A 22,887-nucleotide genomic window follows, 5' to 3' on the forward strand; every position below is an offset into this window, starting at 1 on the left:
AGAAGAACTTGACTCTTCTTTGCTGGCTTTGAAGATGGAGGAAGGGGATTATGAGCCCAGGGATGTTGGTGGCATCTGGAAGCTGAAAAGGAAACAGATTCTCCCCTACAGACTCCGGAAAGGAACCCAGCTGGTCCTTTGATTTTAGCCCAGCGAGACCTGTGTCAGACTTCTGACCTACAGAACAGTAAGATAATAAATTTGGGTTGTTTCCAGCCTCCAAGTTTGTAGTAATTTCTTATGGCAGGAATAGAAACCCAATACAGTGCATATCATCTCTGTAAGAAAAAAATCAATAGTAATAATGAAACAAACAGAGAAAATATTCCGAACAGTAAGAGTTTAATAGGTTTGACAGATAAATTATAAAAATAAAATTTTCTCTACAGTTGCAATAACTAGCAAATATAATGAAAAATAAGAAACTGTTCTCAATAGTAGAAAGAAAAAAACTATAATTAAACACCTAGGAATTAAGTAGGACATTTATACAGAAAACTTGAAAACTCTAGTAAAGAACATAGAAGACAAAGTGATAGAGAAACATTTTATGTTCTTAGATGGGATGATGCAATATTACAAAGATGTCAATTCCCTGAATTATTCTATAAATTTAATGTATAACGATAAAAATTCCAGTTGGGCTGCTTGAGAAACTTAATAAACTTACTCTAAAATAAAAAGAAGCAATAAAGGATCACAAATAACTAAACAATCGAGAGAGAAAAAGCGAGAGAGAGAGAGAGAGAGAGAGAGAGAGAGAGAGAGAGAGAGAAACTTGCCGAATGGATATTAAGTCCAGTAATAAAGCAGTGTGATATTGTTACAAGAAAGACAAATAGAACACAGGGACAGAATAGGAAGCTTTAAGACAGAATTTTACGTAGTTAATATATGATACAGGTGCTGCCACAAATAAATGAGAGGAAGTATAGAATGTTTTGTTGGTATTGTTAGGAAATCTAGCTTACTCTCTAGCAGAAAAAACAAAACAAAATAAAACCTGGATCCTGGATTCCTAACACCATGTACAAGAATTGAGGCCTGATGGATTAAACATCAAAATGTGAAAAGTAAAACTATGAAGTGGATAGAAGAAGATATAGGACATATTTCTGTCACCTAGGAATAAGGAAGACTTCTTAAAATGTCAGAAACAAACACAAAATGTAAGGCAAAAATGATTGATTGATTTAGGTATTTCTATTAACTGAAGTATACCCTGGATAAAGTTTATGAACAGATGAAAAAGGGAGAAGATATTTGCATGTCTGAAACTGACAAGGTATACATAACTAGAGTACAGAAGAGTTCTTGTAAGAAAGACAAAAACTCCAGCAGAAAAATGGGCAAAGAATCTGAGCAGACGATTGATCGTAAAGAAAGCAAAAATCTTATAAACATGTAAAGATATGCTCAGATGCATCAGTAATCTGAGAAATTCAACAATGAGATGGTACTTTACATCTGTTACACTAGGGGAAACAAGAAAGCTTGATAATGCCAAGGTTGGGAAGAATGTGAGGGCATAGTTACACTCAGGCATTGGTTGTAGATGTGTAGACTGGTGTGGCATTGAGGACAGCAACTTAGAATTATTTGGTCAAACTAAGAATACTCATAACCCGTGACTTAATTTATGTTCTGTTTGTGACACATTATATGGAAAATTAAAAGACCAAGCACAAACTAGGAAGATATATGCAACATATAATAGACAAAGAATTAGTATCTAGAATATATGAAGAACTAATATACATCAGGAGAGAGGGAGAGGGATGGAGAGAATCCAGTAGAAAAATGGGTAAGAGAACTACTAAGCAGTTCATAAAGAGAAATTTGAAAGACTCATAAAACCATGAAAAGGTGCTCAACCTCAAAAGTAATGAGATGCAAAATAAAACCACAATGAGATACCTAGACTACACAAGTCCAAATACACAAAAATTCAACATTCAATACCAATGCCAAATGTTGGTGAGGATGTGGAAAAATAAGAACTCTTACACATTCCCCGCAGAGACATTACTTGGTAGAACTACTTTGGAAAATGGTGTGGCATTACCTATTAAAGTCCCACATGTGCAAAACTTAACACCCAGTCAATCACTCCTACTCTAGCATACATGCACTAGTGGACATGTACATGTCCATAACAACATTGTTGACAATAGCTAAAAATGGAAAGAATACAAGTAACCATCAATAGTAAAAAGCATAAATAAATCAATGTATATTCATATGTTATGTTGGACATATTCCACTGTCTAACAATGGAAAAAACTTCCTGTTACACAACATCAAAGTTGGGAGAATCCTACAGCAGAAGAGTGAGAGAAGCAAGTCACAGAAGAATACATATAGTATTAATTATGTTTATATAACATCAATAACAGGAAAAAGTTAAACAATACCTTGTTTAGAGATGCAATCATGAATCGCAAAAGTATGTAGAAAAGCAAGGGAATTACTGTAACAAAAGTCAGGGTCGTGGTTATTTCCCGGGCGAGGAAGGCAATGCAATGGTTGCGACATATCTCTGGTGCTCGTAACGTTCTATTTCTTAAGCTGGGTGTTAGTTGCACAGGTATTTGCTTTATTGTTATTATTGTTTAAGATGAAATTGTTTTATATACTTCTGTATGTGTAATGTATTTCGCACTAAAAATGATTTTTAAAACGATTGGCTTGGGCAATCTCTTAGATTTCCTTAATCATCGATGGTCTGTGGCCCAGCCACTTTGCAACTGGACCTATTTTCGGCCCCTCATTGACAGTTCAACTTAAAACAATATACACTGAGATGCATACACAGGTGATTAGACGGGAAACCTTGAAGGGAGGGGGGCGACGCACTAACGAAGAATCGCAGAATAGGAGACTCGGAAGAGGAAGGTGATTTGATTGAGGCCCCTCTTCTCAGGGAGGCAACCTTTTACTTGAGAGCTCCTGAGGTCCAGTCCTGGTTCTGCCTTTGAATTGAGCACGTCTCTTCTCCAATCCTGTTTTCTCATGCTGGCTTTGAACACCGTAAGGAAATTCAAATAAGAGAACGAATAATCGTTATTCTTCTTTACAGTTTGGGAATTGAGGCCGCGGGGGGACGCCACTAGCTCAAGTTGCCACTGCCACGTTGGAACTCAGGGCTCCTGAGTGCAGCACCCGGACCTGCGCACTGTCCTATTATACAGCTATTCTCTTCTTCTTCTGGCTTTGGGCCCATAGCTTGACGTCACAGACGAACTGCCCCGCCCCACCCCGCCTCGCCCCACCTCGCCCCGCCCCGCCCCTTCGGAAGCCCCGCCTCCTCGAGCGACCCCCGCCCCTCCCGTCGTTCTCTGAGTCCCGCCCCCAGCTGCTCGCCCTCGAGCGGCGGCTCCGGCGCGTCCCCGCTATCGTCTCTTCCGGCCCCGCCCCTCCCGGCTGCCATGACAACGAGTCCGCGCCCCGCGCAAGGCTGCCGCTCGGGCGGGACCCTGGCTGGACCGCGGGCCCCGGCCTGGGGGCACAGCTGCTACCGCCGCCGCCACCTCGTCTCCTCCCCGTTCCCGCCCCGCGTCTCCTCACCTCCCTCGGGTCCGCGGCCGGGGTCCCTCCCCGCCGCCCCAACCCTGCGCGGATGCCGAAGGTGAAGGCGCTGCAGTGCGCCCTGGCGCTGGAGATCCGCTGTGTGAGTACAGGTCGCGCCCCCATCGCCGCCGCCTGGGTGTCGTCAGCCCCCGGAATTTACTAGGGTCGCCGCCTCCGTTCCCTTCCGAGAACCCCGGGTCACCGCGAAACCTACTCCACCCTCCGAATCATCCCTATGGAGCTTTGATCCCGTGTCATTTGGCTCTTCCCCAACCTCAAAATCACGAACGCCCTCCCACTCCAGCCACACAGAGGCCTGACGCCCCCCACCGAACCCCTCCACCTCAGCTCCCCTAGCTTCCTCCCAACTTCCAGTTTGGGTTCCTTCAAATCCTTTCCAAACCACTTTCGAAAGTCCTCCTCTCTCCTCTCAACTTTCCAGTGAATTGGGTGGGGGAAGAGTCTTCTTTTAAAATTCCTCTTCTCTGCTCCAGTTCTTTTAGTGAGAGTATTACTGGCCCGACTTCTCCCCAGCCTTCGGGGGGCGGGGAGGGGTGCTTTTCCTCTTTCAGACAGATTAACAAGCTTCTGATTAGTGAAGGGGCCTTTCCTCCACACCCCGCAACCGAAATATGTCAGCATTGCACACAGCACCTTGCCATCTACCCCAGGGCCAATACCTCGGAAACCATTTCAGGCCCCTCCAGCCCCCAAACTCTCCCGATGTTGAGAAGGAACCCCTATCCTTCCCTTCACTCCAAGAAAGGCACCAGCTTTTAGAGGGACACTACTAATTCTCTAAACTTGCTCCAGAGGACCTTCAGCCCCACCCAGTCACTCTCCAGACATGCTGAAGAGGATAGTGTCCCCCCAGCTTGCTGTGGAAATCCAGCTGAGGCAGAGAACCCCCTGCCCTTCCTCAAGTGAAGGGCCTTGGACCTCTCCATGCCATGAGCAAACGCCATCCCTCTGAATAATCTTACAAGACCCTTCCAAGGGGTTTTGATCTCCTTCCCCCTCATTCTTTACAGGACCCTCTCATTCTCCTCTTCAGATGAAATCTCCAACCTCTCTCTTCTAGAGGAAATCCCCCCAAAAGTCTTTCCATACCTCCATTTTAGACCTGCAGGCAGTTTGGAAACAAAATTCCTCCTTCAGTCCTTTTTTTCTTTTTCCACTTCTCTAAGTCCTTTTATTTCTCATCTCTTTCATCTCCCAGCAAAACTCTGTGTGTGTGTGTGTGTGTGTGTCTGTGTGTGTGCGCGCGCGTGTGCTTAAATAGCCAACACCATTCCTCTGGGTGCTGCATGGAGTAGCCCTCCCCACTTCCTTCCTGCACGCCCTGCGGTCAAGGCTCTCCATCCCCCCACCACAAAGCATCCTCTGCTTTCCTTGCTGTCTTTCCTCACATTACAATGAGGCCGCTGTAGCACAGTCCCTGAAACCTCCAGGGAAGTCACAGGACTGTTTTAGGTCTTTGGCTAGGTCTTAAAGAAAGGAAGGCCGGGTAGGGCAGAGTATGAGGCAGGCTTGGAGAGGAAAGTTTCTGGCGCTGTCGCTTTATCTTTAAGGCTGCAGAGATTTTACTCACTGCAGTGTCAGAAACTCTATAGTATTGGCTTCAGATGCTTTTTTCATCCCACAGCTGCCAAAGCTTGGCAGCCTTTTTGTAAAGGAGTATTCATTTGGCAAAAGAATACACGAAGTTCCCTGAACCGCTGCGCCCAGGGCAGTTAGTAAAACTCCTGAGTTCGGCCTCTCTAGACTTTGTTACTGGCTGCTGCTTCCTCTTCTGCTAACCAATGCAGTTTAGCAGCCTGCGAGAGCAGCTGCCTGACCGGGCCGGATGTTGCTTTCCTTCCTTGGTCAATCCAGACCTGCTTAGAGCAAGCACTTGGTGGTAACTGACAACTGCCTGAAGGGGTCAGAGAGAGAGAAGTTATTTCACTACCCTTTCTCCCCAGTATAAGTTGTCAGGCGGAAAGTGAACGGCTGTATAATGGAGCTTTGTTGTTCATCGTGGCTTAAGAAATTATGCAGGTGGAAACATTCCTGTTTCATTTTTTTCAACAGACATTTGAGTCACAGAATTTTACAGTTCTAAGAAATCTTAGCTTTCATTGGATTGAATTTCTTTTTATGGGTGAGAAAATCGAGGCTTAGCTTGACTAAATGTTTTTCTAGGTTTGCACAACTATTTAGGGGGCAGATCTGCAGGAAGACGCTAAGTTTTCTGACCAGCAAAAACCCCATTAAGTGACTCTGATGCTCAGAAGGAGCAAAAAAGACCGTTAATAACCTCACACATTAAACAAGCTTGATTGATTTGGCTTTGATTGAATGGAGGAATTCATGTGAGCATAGATATTTTTAACATCTTTTCAATTTCATTTTTTTCAATTTCATTTAATTCTTTACATTTATGGGGTATAAAAGTCAAAACTGTATAAAATGATACACTCTGAGAAGTCTTATTTCCAGCCCTTTTCAAACCTGTTTTCCATCTATTTTCATCTGCTGTAGGTAACCATTTTTATTGGTGTCTGATTTATTCTTCTAGTATTTCCCTTTGTAATATAATCAAATAGATACATACACACACACACACACACACACGCACACTGTACACTCCCCCCTTCCCATATATATTTTTTTACTTTCCTTCACAATAGGAAGCATATTATATAAGCTAGTCTGCACTTTGCTTGTTTTCTTTCCTTAATGTATCCTGAAGATCACTCTAGGTAAGTGGGCATCTTCTGTAACCTCAACTCTTTATTGACATTTTCCAAACATACAGAGTAGTTGGGAGAATAGTACAGTGAATATATTCCATGACCTATGTACGTTAATTTGATATATCTTTATATTTGTATATGTATAAAAATAAATATTTTTTACCAAAAATATGAAAGTAAATTGTTGCCTAAATACTTCAGCATATATCTTCTAAAAATAAGGACATTGTTCTAAATAACCACAATACTATTATCACACCTAAGATAATTATCCATAAGTTCTTAGTATCTAGTCCATTTCCAAGTTTTCCTAGTTGTCAACAAAAATGGCGTGTATAGTTAACTTTTTCAAACCAGGATCCATTCAAAGTTTACATGTTGCATTTGGTCGTTAGGTTGTTTTAGTCCATTTTAACTTAGAGCAGTTCTACTGTTTCTTTCCCACAATGTTTTCCCCCCTCCGTGGATTTATATAAATTCATACACTCATACAACCATTATTTGGATCAAGATTTAGAACACTTCCATCGCCACAGTAAATTCCCTTGTTCCCCCTTTTAAGCCCCACGCAGAGGGAACTCCTCTTCTGATTTCTATCAGGGAAGATTAGTTTGCCAGTACTTGAACATCGTATTAAATGAGCTATATAGTGTGTAATATTTTGTGTGGGCTTCTTCTGTTCATCGTATTTTTGAGACTCATTCATGTGCTGTGCCTATTGGTAGTTCCTTTATATTGTGGGGTAGCATTCTATCATGTGATTTGTATCATGTTCTGTCATACACCACAACATGTTTACCCATTCTCTTTATTGTTGATTATTTGGGTTGTTACCAAGTCGTGGTTGTCATGGATAAAACTACTATGAACATTCATTCCTATAAAAGTTTTTTTATGCACGCTACCTTTTGGAGACCAGACTCGGATACAGAATATCCCATGTTGTGTTATTGTCTGAATTTTTCCCCATCACGGTGATACTTAATTTGTTCTTCTAAACTGGAAATTAAGTGTTTTATTTCTACCTGCCTGTTTGAAGTGGGGCACTTCATTCCATTCTCCCCTTTCCATGTTTATTTTTTTGCTGTAGTCTTGTATTTGTGGTATCTCATGTTTAATACTGTGGTAATATGAGAGCAAAAACATAGTAAACATGAAAGGTTTTGGTGTATAACGCAATATTTTGTGTTGCTCAACAGAGCCGTGACTTGAGAGAAAATATGTTGCTGGGAAGAAAGTGTGACTTTTCTCAAGGAATCTTGGGAAAATGATGTAATATGCCAAAGTAACTTGTTTTTAAAGAGCAGCCAAAAATTATATTTCCCATCACTTACACTTTTAATATTTGAAACATCATATCTTTGATATGAAAAACTACATTTGCTGCTTCTTCACTCTACCTTCTTCTTCTTATTCAGTAGTGACGTTTTCATGAGATGTTTTTAGGTATATAGAAGGAAGAAATGGGAGGTATAAGAGTAAAGCCCAATGCCTGGGCAATAAAATCAGCCAATTTGCTTTACGTGAATTGTGTCAGTTTGGGGTTAGTCTGTATTGTATAATTCCCATTTTTCTTCTCTATACTCACCTCACCTCACTACCTCACTCAAATTATTGATAGCATTGAGGCAAAGAGATCTGGGTACTTTTCAATCACAGTTCATGTGAACATTCGTGATCGTTTTCTGGTTTCCTTACTCACTTATGCTGCAGCTGGTAGTAAATTTCCCTGGAATACAGACTTTTTAAAACTTTAACTCTAAAGTACTTCAAACTTACAGAAAAAGAAAACCTAAATACTGTGATCTCTCCCCACCCTGATTTAATAAATCCTCATTTTACATGTTTCCTGCAAATTTTTGTTTTTAAGAAATAAAATGTTACAGATGTAGTTAAGGCCCCTTTGCACCTCTTGCTGAAGCCAATTTTCCTCCGTCCCTTCCTAGAGGTAACATAATCAATATCCTGAAGTTGGAGTGTATTCTTTTCATTCAGGTTTTTGTAAGCTTACTCCATATTTGTGTACGCCTACGTACTACGAGTACTATTGTTCTGTTATAAAACTTTACACAAATGGTATCATACTGTAGGTATCCTTCTGCAGATCTGTTTTTTCCACTTCACTGTTTCTGAAATCTGTCAGTGTTGATTCTTACAGATCTAGTTAATTTTCTTAATTGTTATGTAATGCTGTATATTTATATGACAGTGATTTAATTCCTATTCCCCTATTGATGGACTTTTAAATACCAGTTTTCCTCTTTTTTAATATTACAAACAATGTTGCAGTGAGAATATTTGAACATACCTTCTGGTGTCCATGAGTCAGTTGTTCTCAAGGGCAGATATTGTGCCCTAGGGAGCATGCTAGAAATCTGTGGGCTACCTTGTTTGCCATAGTGGTTGGGGGAGATCCTACTGGTGTTGATTATCTGGTATTCTGCATGACTTGACTGTCCCATTGAATATGTATATGAAAACCTGTTTATAATTATTAGAGATTAAGAACCTAACTCTGTTTTATGTTTAAACACAAAGTCTGTTTTTTTTTTTTTTTTTGGGAAAAAAATATTTTTAAATACAGTGAATTTTCCACTAATGCAATTACCATGTAAATTGAGGAAAGAGTGTACTTTGTTTTGTTCGGAACTCTGGTAAGAGTTTACTCTTTCAGAAAATCATGGCATCAGTGGCAGCTCTGCTTGTGTTTGAGCTGCAAATACCTATCATTCAGCTTTTGAAACAGACCAGTTCATGTTGATTCTGTGAATAGGTGCAAATATTGTATCTTCTAGCTTAGTTCTGCCTGAGCGTTTACACATAGAAATATATAATTTATTTTATTTCTGTATTTTTTTCCGTTATGGCATTGGTTTATTTTTTAGTTATGTGTATGGGTAAACTGCAAAATAGTAGTTGTAAAAGGAGGGTGTTGGATCTTGTAGAGACCCAGTGCTCTAGGGAATAGATTTAGAAATGGAACTACCAAGTCTTAGGGAATTGGTTTCATTTCCTAGGGCTTCCATAACAAATTTCCTCAATTTGTTGTCCTTGGAGTCTTAAAGGACAGAAATTTATTCTCTCACATTTACTGGAGGCCAGAAGTTAAAACAAAGGTATTGGCAGGGCAGCGCTCCCTTAGAAGGCTCTTGGGGAAGACCCTTCCTTGTTCTTCTAGCTTTCAGTGTCTCCAGGCATTTCCAGAATGTGGCTGCATAACTCCAACCTCCAATCCTAGAGGTTTCCTTTTCTGTGAATAGCCAGTTCATATCCTTTGCCCTTTAGGAACATAAGAGTTTTTTTTTTCTTGTTAAATATATTTTGAACACCGCCAACCTTTGTTGGTTATATGTAATGTAAATGTCAAAGATCTTCTAGTTGAAGCTTATTTTTTCACTTTGTTTTTGCTCTTTTTAGTAATGCCTTTTGTTTTTATTTTCTATTTTTTGTCGTTATTGTTGCTGGTAAACAAAGAATGCTGAGTCTTTAAGTTAACTTTTTACAGAACTATAGCATATATTCAGAAAGTGCACAAATCCAAAGTGTGTAATCACCACCCAAATGGATCATTAGAATATTATCAGCACCCCAGGTCGCTTCCTTGTGCTCCATCCCTTCCAGCCACTCCACCTGGCCCCCCTTCCCCTCCCAGAGGTAACCACTATCTTGACTTCTATCACAACAAATTTTGAACTTTTGAAGTCAGCCTCTTTCTTTCTCCCTCCCTTCTTCCCTCCCCTCCCTCCCTCCTTCGACGTTTACGTATAACTTCTTTGTGAGAATTCATCCATGCTGTTATGTGAAGCAGTAATTCTTTATCCTTTCTATTGTTCCCCCCCAGCTTTACTGATACATAATTGACAGATAGCATTGTATAAGTTTAAAGTGTACAGTATGTTGATTTGATATGTTTATAAATCGCAAAATGATTACTACCATAGTATTAGCTACCATCTCCATCCTGTCACATAGTTGCCATTTCTTTTTTGTGGTGAAAACAATTAAGATCTACTCTCTTAGCAACATTCAAGTATATAATACAGTGTTATTAGTTATCGTCACTATGCTGTACATTTGGTACCCAAACTTGTTAATCTTATAACTGGAAGTTTATACCCTTTCATCAGTATCTCCCCATTTCCCCCACCTCCTGAATCCTTGGTAAACACCATTCTACTCTCTGTTTCTCTGAGTTTATCTTTTGTAGATTCCACATATAAGTGATATCTTACAGTTATTTGTTTTTCTCTGACTTGTTTCACTTAACGTAATGCCCTCAGGGTCCATCCAAGTTGTCACCAATGGCAGGATTTCCTTTTTCCTGATGGCTGAATAATATTGGTACATATATATCACATGCTCTTTATCCATTCATCCATTATTCATTGACAGACACTTAGGTTGTTTTCATATCTTGGCTGTTGTGAGTAATGCCATTGTGAACGTGGGAGTGCAGATATGAGATCCTGATTTCAATTCCTTTGGATGTGTATCCAGAAGTGGGATTGCTGGAGCATATGGTCATTCAATTTCAAATTTTTCGAGGAACCTCTGTACTGTTTTCCATAGTGGCTATGCTCAATTTACATTCCCACCAGAAATGTCTTAGGGTTCCCTTTTCTTCAGATCCTCACCAACACTTGTTATCTCTTGTCTTTTTCATGAGAGTTAACTCTGACTTGTGTGAGGTGATATCTAATTGTGGTTTTGATTTGCATTTCCCTGATGATTAGCGATGTTGAGCATCTTTTCATCTACCTGTTGGCCATTTGTATGTCTTCGTTGGAAAACTATTCTGTTCCTCTGTATCCATTTCTATTGTTGATGACATTTTCATTTTTTTTCCAGTATTGGGATATTACAAATCGTGCTCCTGTGAACATTTTTGTACATGTCTTTGTTGCATATTTTGTATTCAGCAACTTGCTGAAATCTCATATAAGGTATTTCGATTTTCTGTGTGGGAAATCATGTTTGTAAATAAAGTCAGTTTTGACTTCTCTTGTACAATGTTTTTTCTTTTTTTTCCCTTTTTATTATTTATGTCCTTGATCAGAATCCCCAGTATAATGTTAAATAGTGCGAATAATAGTACATATACTTGTCATTTTATTTTAAGTTATCCCGCTGAAGTTTCACCAGTATTAGATTGAATCTTATGAAATTGCTGACAATGGGCCATTTTTTAACTTAAAAAAAATGACAATTTCATATATTTCAACCTAATATAATATTGGCTGTAGGATTTTCATTTATTGAGTTAAGAAAGCTCCCTTCTATTCCTTTTTTTTTTTTTGGCTGCATCTGTGGCTTGTGGGATATGGGATCTTAGTTCCTGCCCAGGGATTCAACCTGGGCCCTCGGCAGTGAGAGTGCGGTGCGGAGTCTTAACCACTGGACCACCAGGGAATTCCCCCTAATTTTTAAAGTATTCTGAGTTTTGAATTATATTGAATGCTTTTCCCTCAGTCTAATGAGATTATTATATAACATTGCTCCCATGTTCTATAGAAGGGACACATTTTGTGATGTTGCACCTTCTCCATTCCTATGATAGATTCTTTTTAGTCAGGATGTATTATTTTTACTATATTTTGTTGGATTTGATTCATAATTTTATATTTAGCATCTTTCATTTGTGTTCATAGATGAGATATTAGCTCTATAAGTCAAATATTTATTTAGCTTTTGTTTATTATTAAAACATTTATTTTGAAATATTTCAGACATACAAAAAGTTATAAAGAGTAACATAATGAACACCCATATTCCTCCCCATCAGCTTAAGATGTAAAACATTACAGATAAGGTGAAGTCTCCTGTATCTCTCTCTCTAATAGAATCCCCCCTCCCTTCTTCCTTTGGCTAGTCACTACTCTGAATTTTGTGTTATTCTCCCTATTTTTCATTGCTTTTCTCATTTTAATATCTGTCTTTAAGGCATTGGATTTACATGCAAGTGCTGCTTAACTGGCATCCTAAGGGGATTGATGAAACTTTTAAAATTATTTGGTTCTAGATATTTTATAATTTTTATAAAATTTATTTTATGCTTTTTACTTTACCTTATGAGCTATTTAGGAGTTTGTTTTAATTTCAAGATGTATAGGATTTATATGTGTGTATATACTCTTTTTCCCCCTCGCCTTCCCGCCATACATACATACACACACATACATACATTCTTATATTGTAGTATTTTAATTCAATTGCATTGGGGGTATTGAATGAAGTCTGTGTGATATTGATTATTTTTGTTGGCAATTTCCTATGTGTTATTATCCAATTATTATATCTATAATATATTTATGAATAATCCAATTATTGTGAATGTTCTCTATTTACTTGAAAATAATATATAAATTTATTTGTTTGATATAGGGCTCTATCAGCCATTATCAGATCAAATTTATTTTCTCTGAAATATCTTCAGTTCCATATTAAATTTTTTGTCTGCATGCAATCTCTACCAGATTGTAATGGAGATATTAAAATCTTTACTATCATAATGTATTTTCATTTTATCCTTGTTGTATTCTAGTACACTATGATTATAGAACTATAGATTCATTTCTGTTTATTGTTTTCCACTAAGTTTGTACTTTCCATCTGAGACTTTATGGAATTCTGCAGTTTGGGGAAATTCTTAGCTTTTATATCTTTGAATATTGTTTTTCTGCTGTTCTCTCTTTTCTTCTGACAGTGCTATTAGACATATATTGGAACTTTTATCTATTCTGCTTTCTTAAGTGCTTTTCTTGTGTGTAATATTTTTATATCCTCCTGTTCTGGGAGAATTCTTCAGTATTATATTCTTATTTACTTATTAAATTAAATTTTTAAATCTTCTCTATTGAGATTTTTAACTTCATTGACTACATATTCCAAGATTTCTCATTTAGTGTCTCTTTTTAAACATATGCCGAATATTTACATTTTTACCTGTTTTAATTTCATAAATTTTGTTTTTTATGGAGTTTTCTCCCCTTATTAGATGAAAGATTCTAAATACTTATTTTAAAATTATTTTCAGATTGTGTAAATTAATTTTCATGTAAGATGGATTTATCTCCTGATTGTCAATTTTGTTGTTTTTCTTAGTGCTTGAGATTTCACTGAGATTATGGACCACTTTTGGGAGAATTAACAATGAAGCTTTCAATCCATTAACTGGTATATTTTTCCATCTATTTAGGTTTTCAGGTTCTTTCAATGATGTTTGTAGTTTTCAGAATACATGTCTTACACATATTTTGTTAAATTTATACCTAGGTAGTACATGTCTAAGATTTTAATGATATTATAAATGGTATTAATTTTTTTGATGTGCTAATATATAGAAATAAAGTTGATTTTTTTGCCTATTGACCCCATATCCTTTTGTTTATTGAGACTTGTTTTACGGTTCATGATATCATCTGTCTTGATGAATGTTTTCATGTGCACTTGGAAAAAAAGGTGTATCCTTCTGTTGTTGGATGGAGTATTATGTAAATGTCAGGTCAAATTACTTGAACGCTGTTGTCCACATCTTCTATACCCTTTATGATTTTTGACTGCTTATTTTATCAGTTATTGACAGGGAAGTGTCGAAATTCAGTTATATATTTTTTTGCTTCATTACTTTGACATTGTATTATTAGGTGCATACAATTTAATTTTGTATATCTTTTAATAAATCAGATTTTTAATCGATATGAAATGTTCCACATTAACGTTGGTAACCTTTCTTTTTCTGAAGTCTACTTTATATCAAGTTAGCCACCCCAGCTTTCTTATGATTAGTGAATGCATGGTGCATCTTTTTCTATAATTTTACTTTAGTCCTGAATTTTTAAGTTTTAAAAACATTGAAATATAATTCACATATCATAAAATCCACTCTTTTAAAGTGTACAGTTCAATGAATTTTTATATATTCACAAAGTTGTGCAACAGTCACCACTAATTTCGGAACATTTTCATCACCCCATGAAGAAATCCCATACCTAGTACCGTCATCTCCCTCTCCCCCCAGCCCCTGGCTACCACTAATATAATTTCTAGGTCTATGGACTTGCCTACTCTGGACATTTCTATAAGTGGAATTATGCAATATGTGGCTTTCTGTGTCTGGCTTCTTTTACTTAGCATAATGTTTTTAAAATTCATCCATGTTATAGTATATATCAGTACTTTATTTCTTTTTATGGCCAAGTAATATTCCATTGTATGGATATACCACATCTTGCTTATTCATCAGTTGATGGACATTTGGATTGTATCCACTTTTTGGTTGTTATGAATAACACTGTTATACTCTTGTACCTATTCTTTTGTGAACGTATGTTTTCAGTGCTCTTGGATATATACCTAGCAAGTTGCTGGTTCTTGTGGTAATTGTTTACTTCTCTTGAGGAACTACCAAACTTTTTACCACAGTGACTACACCATTTTACATTTCCACCAGCACAGTAGGAGGGTTCCAATTTTTTGGCATCCTCCCCAACACTTGTTTTGTCCATCTTTTGATTTATAAGCCATCCTAGTGAGTATGAAGAGCTATCTCATTGTGATTTTGATTTATATTTCCCTAATGACCAATGATGTTGAACATATTTTCATGTGCTTTTGGGCCATTTGTGAATCTTCTTTAGAGAGATGCCTGTTTGTTTTTGCATCATGTATTTTGGGGCTCATCTAAGTACATGTATCGTTATATTGTTGTGTCTTCTTGGAATATATTTACCTGTTTTTAATTGTCACATCATTATAAAATGTCCTTCTTTGCTTCTAGTATCAATTTTTGTTTTAATGTCTAGTTTGATGTTAGGATAACCACTGCAACTCTCCTTTGGTTACTTCTTGGATAGATTATTTTTTTCCCATTTGTGTCTTTGAATATAAAGTGTGTCTCTTGTAGACAACATGTAGTTGGATTATAGTTTGTAATCAATTCTGCTAAACTCTACCTTTTGATTGGAATGTTTAGTCAATTGACATTTAATGTAAGACAAAGTAGGATTTACCTCTGTCATTTTTCTGTCTTTTCTGTCTTAATGTCTTTTTCGTTTCTCTGTTTCTGCATTAGTGACTTCTTTTGTGTTAACTATTATCAAGTGGACCATTTTAATTCCCTTGTTTCTATTACTATATTTTTTGAGTTATTTTCTTAGTAATGGTTCTGGGGCTCACAATTAACATTTTAATTTTTAACAATATAGTATGGATTAATACCAATTTAATTTGAATAATACATAAAACCTTTGCTTTTATTTAGTTCTGTTCTCTCTCTTCTTTATAATTTTATTATCATACAGATGACATCTTTATACATAAACACACTTCAACACAGTTTAATAATTGTTGCTTTATGTGATTTTATTTTAAATAAAAATGGTTAAATGAGAGAAAATACATTTATACTGTCTTAAATTTACCAATGTGGTTCCCTCATTGGTGTTCTTTATTCTTTCATGAGCATTTTAGCTACTGTCTAGTGTCCTTTCATTTTAATATGAAGAATGCTCTTTTTTGGTTTATTTTAACATCTTTATTGGAGTATAATTGCTTTACAATGTTGTGTTAGTTTCTGCTTTATAACAAAGTGAATCAGCTATATATATATATATATATCCCCCCATATCTCCTCCCTCTTGCGTCTCCCTCCCACCCTCCCTATCCCACCCCTCTAGGTGGTCACAAAGCACTGAGCTGATCCCCTGTGCTGTGTGGCTGATTCCCACTAGCGATCTGTTTTACATTTCGTAGTGTATATATGTCCATGCCACTCTGTCACTTCATCCCAGCTTACCCTTCCCCCTCCCCGTGTCCTCAAGTCCATTCTCTATGTCTGTGTCTTTATTCCTTTCCTGCCCCTAGGTTCTTCAGAACAATTTTTTTTTTTTTAGATTCCATATATATGTGTTAGCATATGGTATTTGTTTTTCTCTTTCTGACTTACTTCACTCTGTATGAGAGACTCTAGGTCCATCCACCTCACTACAAATAACTCAATTTCGTTTCTTCTTATGGCTGAGTAATATTCCATTGTATATATGTGCCACATCTTCTTTATCCATTCATCTGTCGATGGACACTTAGGTTGCTTCCATGTCCTGGCTATTGTAAATAGAGCTGCAGCGAACATTGTGGTACATGACCCTTCTGAATTATGGCTTTCTCAGGGTATATGCCCAGTAGTGGGACTGCTGGGTCGTATGGTAGTTCCATTTTTAGATTTTTAAGGAACCTCCATACTGTTCTCCATAGTGGCTATATCAATTTACATTCCCACCAACAGTGCAAGAGGGTTCCCTTTTCTCCACACCCTCTCCAGCATTTATTCTTTGTAGATTTTTTGATGATGACCATTCTGACTGGTGTGAGATGATACCTCATTGTAGCTTTGATTTGCATTTCTGTAATGATTAGTGACGTTGAGCATCCTTTCATGTGTTTGTTGGCAATCTGTATATCTTCGGAGAAATGTCTATGTAGGTCTTCTGCCCATTTTTGTATTGGGTTGTTTGCTTTTTTGATATGGAGCTGCATGAGCTGCTTGTAAATTTTGGAGATTAACCCTTTGTCATTTGCTTCATTTGCAAATATTTTCTCCCATGTTCCTCCCTCTGCTATATTTTGGAAGAGTTTGAGAAGGATAGGTGTTAGCTCTTCTCTAAATGTTTGATAGAATTCGCCTGTGAAGCTATCTGGTCCTGGGCTTTTGTTTGTTGGAAGATTTTTAATCACAGTTTCAATTTCAGTGCTTGTGATTGGTCTGTTTATATTTTCTAGTCCTTCCTGGTTCTGTCTCAGAAGGTTGTGCTTTTCTAAGAAATTGTCCATTTCTTGCAGGTTGTCCATTTTATTGACATATAGTTGCCTGTAGTAATCTCTCATGATCCTTTGTATTTCTGCAGTGTCAGTTGTTACTTCTCCTTTTTTATTTCTAATTCTATTGTTTTGAGTCTTCTCCCTTTTTTTCTTGATGAGTCTGGCTAATGGTTATTATCAATTTTGTTTACCGTCTCAAAGAACCAGCTTTTAGTTTTATTGATCTTTGCTATCATTTCCTTCTTTTTTTTCCCATTTATTCCTGATCTGATCTTTATGATTTCTTCTGCTAACTTTGGGTTTTTTTGTTCTCCTTTCTCTAATGGCTTTAAGTGTAAGGTTAGGTTGTTTATTTAAGATGTTTCTTGTTTCTTGAGGTAGGAGTGTATTGCTATAAACTTCCCTCTTAGAACTGCTTTTGCTGTATCTCATAGGTTTTGAGTTAACATGTTTTCATTGTCATTTGCTCCTAGGTATTTTTTGATTTCCTCTTTGATTTTTCAGTGATCTCTTGGTTATTTAGTAGTGTATTGTTTAGCCGCCATGTGTTTGTATTTTTTACATATTTTTTTCCAGTAATTGATATGTAGTCTCATAGGTTTGTGGTCGGAAAAGATAGTTGATACAATTTCAATTTTCTTAAATTTACCAATGCTTGATTTGTGACCCAAGATATGATCTATCCTGGAAAATGTTCCATGAGCACTTGAGAAGAAAGTGTATTCTGTTGTTTTTGCATGGAATGTCCTATAAATATCAATTAATTCCATCTTGTTTAATGTATCGTTTAAAGATTGTGTTTCCTTATTTATTTTCAGGTTGGATGATCTGTCCAAAGGGGAAAGTTGGGTGTTAAAGTTCCCTACTATGATTGTGTAACTGTCGATTTCCCCTTTTATGGCTGTTAGCACTTGCCTTATGTATTGAGGTGCTCCTATGTTGGGTGCGTAAATATTTACAATTGTTATATCTTCTTCTTGGATTGATCCGTTGATCATTATGTAGTGTCCTTCTTTGTCCCTTGTAATAGTCTTTATTTTAAAGTCTATTTTGTCTGATATAAGAATTACTACTGCTTTCTTTTGATTTCCATTTGCATGTAATATCTTTTTCCATCCCCTCACTTTCAGTCTGTATGTGTACCTAGGTCTGAAGTGGGTCTCTTGTAGACAGCATATGTATGGGTCTTTGTTTTGTATCCATTCAGCCAGTCTGTGTCTTTTGGTAGGAGCATTTAATCCATTTGCATTTAAGGTAGTTATCGATAAGTATGGTCCTATTACCATTTTCTAAATTGTTTTGGGTTTGTTATTGTAGGTCTTTTCCTTCTCTTGTGTTTCCAGCCTAGAGAAATTCCTTCAGCATTTGTTGTAAAGCTGGTTTGGTGGTGCTGAATTCTCTTAGCTTTTGTTTGTCTGTAAAGGTTTTGATTTCTCCATCGAATCTGAATGAGATCATTCCTGGATAGAGTAATCTTTGTTTTAGGATTTTGCCTTTCATCACTTTAAATATGTCTTGCCATTCCCTTCTGGCTTGTAGAGTTACTGCTGAAAGATCAGTTGTTAACCTTATGGGGATTCCCTTGTATGTTATTTCTTGTTTTTCCCTTGCTGCTTTTAATATTTTTTCTTTGTATTTAATTTTTGACAGTTTGATTAATATGTGTCTTGGCGTGTTTCTCCTTGGATTTATCCTGTATGGGACTCTCTACGCTTCCTGGACTTGATCGACTATTTCCTTTCCCATATTAGGGAAATTTTCAACTATAATCTCTTCAAATATTTTCTCAGTCCCTTTCTTTTTCTCTTCTTTTTCTGGGCCCCCTATAATTTGAATTTCGGTGTGTTTCATGTTGTCCCAGAGGTCTCTGAGACTGTCCTCATTTCTTTTCATTCCTTTTTCTTCATTCTGCTCTGCAGTACTTATTTCCACTATTTTATGTTCCAGGTCACTTATCCGTTCTTCTGCCTCAGTTATTCTGCCATTGATTCCTTCTAGAGAATTTTTCATTTCATTTATTGTGTTGTTCATCATTGTTTGTTTGTTCTTTAGTTCTTCTAGGTCCTTGTTAAAAGTTTCTTGTATTTTCTTCATTCTGTCCAAGATTTTGGATCATCTTTGCTATCATTATTCTGAATTCTTTTTCAGGTACATTGCCTATTTCCTCTTCATTTGTTTGGTCTGGTGGGTTTTTACCTTGCTCCTTCATCTGCTGTATGTTTCTCTTTCTTCTCATTTTGCTTAACTTACTGTGGTTGGGGTCTCCTTTTCACAGGCTGCAGGTTCGTAGTTCCCACTGTTTTTGGTGTCTGCCCCCAGTGGGTAATGTTGGTTCAGTGGGCTGTGTAGGCTTCCTGGTGGAGGGGACGGGTGCCTGTGTTCTGGTGGATGAGGGTGGATCTTGTCTTTCTGGTGGGCAGGGCAGCATCCGGTGGTATGTTTTGGGGTGTCTGTGACCTTATTATGATTTTAGGCAGCCTATCTTCTAATGGGTGGGGTTGTGTTTCTGTCTTGCTAGGTGGTTGGCGTAAGGTCTCCAGCACTGTAGCTTGCTGGTCTTTGAGTGGAGCTGGTCTTAGCATTGAGATGGAGATCTGTGGGAGAGCTCTCGCTGTTTAATCTTACATGGAGCCGGGAGGTCTCTGTTGGGCCAATGTCCTAAACTCGGCTCTCCCACCTCAGAGGCACAGACCTGACACCTGGCCAGAGCACTAGACCCCTGTCAGCCACACGGGTCAGAAGAAAAGGGAGAAAGAAAGAAAGAGAGAGAGAGAGAGAGAGAGAGAGAGAGAGAGAGAGAGAAGAGAGAGAGAGAGAGAGAGAGAGAGGGAGGGAGGGAGGGAGGGAGGGAGGGAGAGAGAGAGAGAGAGAGGGAGAGGGAGAGAGACGGAGAGACGGAGGGCGAGAGGGAGGAAGGGAAATAAAATAAAATAAAGTTATTAAAATAAAAATTTTTAAAAATTATTAAAAATTTAAAAAATATTGAAAACTAATAAAAAAAAAGAAAGAAGAGAGCAAGCAAACCAAAAATCAAATCCACCAATGATAACAAGGGCTAAAAAAGTATACTAAAAAAAACAAACAAACAGAAAAACGGACAGACAGAACCGTTGGACAAATGGTAAAAGCAAAGCTATACAGACAAAATCACACAAGGTCCATCTCCGCAACTTTGGGATGATTCGTCTTCTGTTCAGGTATTCCAGAGATGCAGGGTCCATCAAGTTGATTGTGGAGATTTAATCTGCTGCTCCTGAGGCTGCTGGGAGAGATTTCCCTTTCTCTTCCTTGTTTGCACAGCTCCTGGAGTTCAGCTTTGGATTTGGCCCTGCCTCTGCGTGTAGGTCGCCGGAGGGCGTCTGTTCTTCGCTGAGGCAGGACGGGGTTAAAGTAGCATCTGATTAGGGGGCTTTGGCTCACTCAGGCCAGGGGGAGGGAAGGGTACGGAATGCGGGGCCAGCCTGCGGTGGCAGAGGCCACAATGATGTTACAACAGCCTGAGGCGCGCTGTGTGTTCTTCCAGGGAAGTTGTCCCTGGGTCACGGGACTGGCAGTGGCTGCACAGGATCCCAGGAGGGGAGGTGTAGATAGTGACCTGTGCTTGCACACAGGCTTCTTGGTGGCTGCAGCAGTAGCCTTAGCATCTCATGCCCGTCTCTTGTGTCCACGCTCATAGCCGCGGCTTGCACCTGTCTCTGGAGCTCACTTAGGCGGTACTTTGAATCCCCTCTCCTTGCGCACCCCGAAACAGTGGTCTCTTGCCTCTTATCCAATTCCAGACTTTTTCCTGACTACCTCCTGGCTAACTGTGGCGCACTAGCCCCCTTCAGGCTGTGTTCATGCAGCCATCCCCAGTCCTCTCCCTGGGATCTGACCTCGGAAGCCGAAGCCTCAGCTCTCAGCCCCCACCCACTGAGAGCAGACAAGCCTCTCAGGCTGGTGAGTGCTGATTGGCACTGATCCTCTGTGCGGGAATCTCTCCTCTTTGCTCTTTGCACCCCTGTTGCTGTGCTCTCCTCCGAAGCTTCCCTGCTGCCACCCCCATCTCCGCCAGTGAAGGGGCTTCCTATTGTGTGGAAACCTTTCCTCCTTCACAGCTCCCTCCCAGAGGTGTTGGTCCCATCCTAATTCTTTTGTCTCTGTTTTTTCATTTTTCTTTTGCCATAGCCAGATATGTGGGGGAGTTTCTTGCGATTTGGGAAGTCTGAGGTCTTCTGCCAGCGTTCTGTAGGTTTTCTGTAGGAGTTGTTCCACATGTAGATGTATTTCTGATGTATTTGTGAGGTGGAAGGTGATCTCCATGTCTTATTCCTCCACCATCTTGAAGGTCTCTGAAGGATTCTCTTTAATAATTCTTATAGGGAAGTTCTGCTCGTGATGGATTATCTGTTTTTGTTTGAGAAAGTCTTAATTTTCCATCTTTTTGAAGGAGAATTGCCTGGATATTGAACTACTGAAAGTCTTCTTTAAGTACTTTGAATAAGTCATTGCACTTTCTTCTGGCTTCATATTTCTGATGAGAAATCAGCTGTTATTCCTGTTGAGGATTTCTGGTACCTACTGAATCATTTAACTTTTCCTGCTTTCAAGATTCTCTCTTCATCTTTGTCTTTGAACCGTCTGTTTACAATGTGTGTGATTTGGAGTTATTGGAGTTTGTTGGATGTATAGATTGTTTTCCTTTAAATTTCAGACATTTTTATCCATCATTTCTGCAAACATTCTTTCTGGCCGTTTCTCCTCTACTTTAAGGCTCCCGTTATATCTATGTTGCTGTGCTTGATGGTTTCCTACAAGTCTCTGAGACTATTCATTTTTCTATTTTCTTTCTGTACCTCAGACTGGATAATCTCAATTGACAAATTTTCAGGTTCATTTATTCTTTCTTCTGCTATCTTATATCTACTCTTGAGTTTCTCTAGTGAATTTTTCATTTGTTTTGTACTTTTCAACTCTAAAATCTCTATTTTTTAAAATAATGTCTATTGATATTCCTTATTTGATGAGACGTCTTTGCCACATTGCCATACTTTTCTTTAGATCTTTAGATACGTTTTCCTTTAGTCCTTTGTACATATTTATAATAGATGATTTAAAGCTCTTGTTTAGTAAGCCCAGCTTCTGGGCTTCCTCAAGGACATTTTCTGCGGACTGCCTTTTCCTCCATGTATGGGTTATACCCTTGTTTCTTTACATGTCATAATTTTTGTTGAAAACTGGACATTTTAAATAATATAATATGGAACTGTGTAAATCAGACTTCCTCTATTTCCCAGAGTTTATTGTTCTCTTGCTGTTGTTGTTGCTTTTTGTTTGTTTATTTACTTCCCTGAGGCAATGTCTATATTCTGTAAAGACTATGTTCTTTGTTGTGTGTGGCCATTGAAGTCTCTGCTCAGTTAGCTTCATGGCCCTCTAATGACAGGGCTTATATTTCCTTAAATGCTTTGAACCAGTGAGTCCCTCAGTCTTTGCTGAGTATCTCTATTGCTGAGTATGTTGGGACATGCTTTCTATGCCCTGCAGGTAACGTACAACTCTTAGTCTTCACTTCCAACATTTTCAAAGCCTCAAGATCAACCAGAAGTGAGAGATTAGGGCTTCCTTAAGTAATTTCTGGGTATGCTTGTAGCCCTGCACGTGTGCGTGACCTTCTAAATTGCCAAGAATGTATCACAGCTTGTCAAAGACAGCCCCCCCGACACACAGACACACAGACACACACACACACACACACACACACACACACACACACACACACACA

The 22,887-nt window shown here is 38.4% G+C and overlaps 1 protein-coding gene and 1 long non-coding RNA gene across 3 annotated transcripts in view; one reads left to right on the top strand and one right to left on the bottom strand.

The window, feature by feature from the left end:
• Positions 1 to 325: 325 nt before the first annotated feature.
• Positions 326 to 4,811, bottom strand: LOC113621598 (uncharacterized). The gene is made up of 2 exons (XR_003433231.1): positions 4,681 to 4,811; positions 326 to 3,019 (listed from the first exon to the last, which is right to left on the bottom strand). It is a non-coding gene; the product is annotated as an uncharacterized LOC113621598 (long non-coding RNA).
• The window catches only part of SPATA6 (spermatogenesis associated 6), a 154,003-nt gene continuing 134,448 nt past the window's right edge, over positions 3,333 to 22,887 (top strand). The window contains exon 1 of one of the 2 annotated variants that reach the window (XM_027108605.1): positions 3,333 to 3,670. In XM_027108605.1, the coding sequence (XP_026964406.1) occupies positions 3,620 to 3,670 (51 nt within the window). In that variant the 5' untranslated portion in view covers positions 3,333 to 3,619. The remainder of the gene's footprint in view (positions 3,671 to 22,887) is intronic. The other variant, XM_027108604.1, reaches the window with a different exon arrangement.

This window comes from Aethalodelphis obliquidens, unplaced genomic scaffold (assembly GCF_003676395.1).
Source record: "Aethalodelphis obliquidens isolate GAN/ISIS:26980383/991018 unplaced genomic scaffold, ASM367639v1 scaffold9, whole genome shotgun sequence".
Lineage (NCBI taxonomy): Eukaryota > Metazoa > Chordata > Mammalia > Artiodactyla > Delphinidae > Aethalodelphis > Aethalodelphis obliquidens.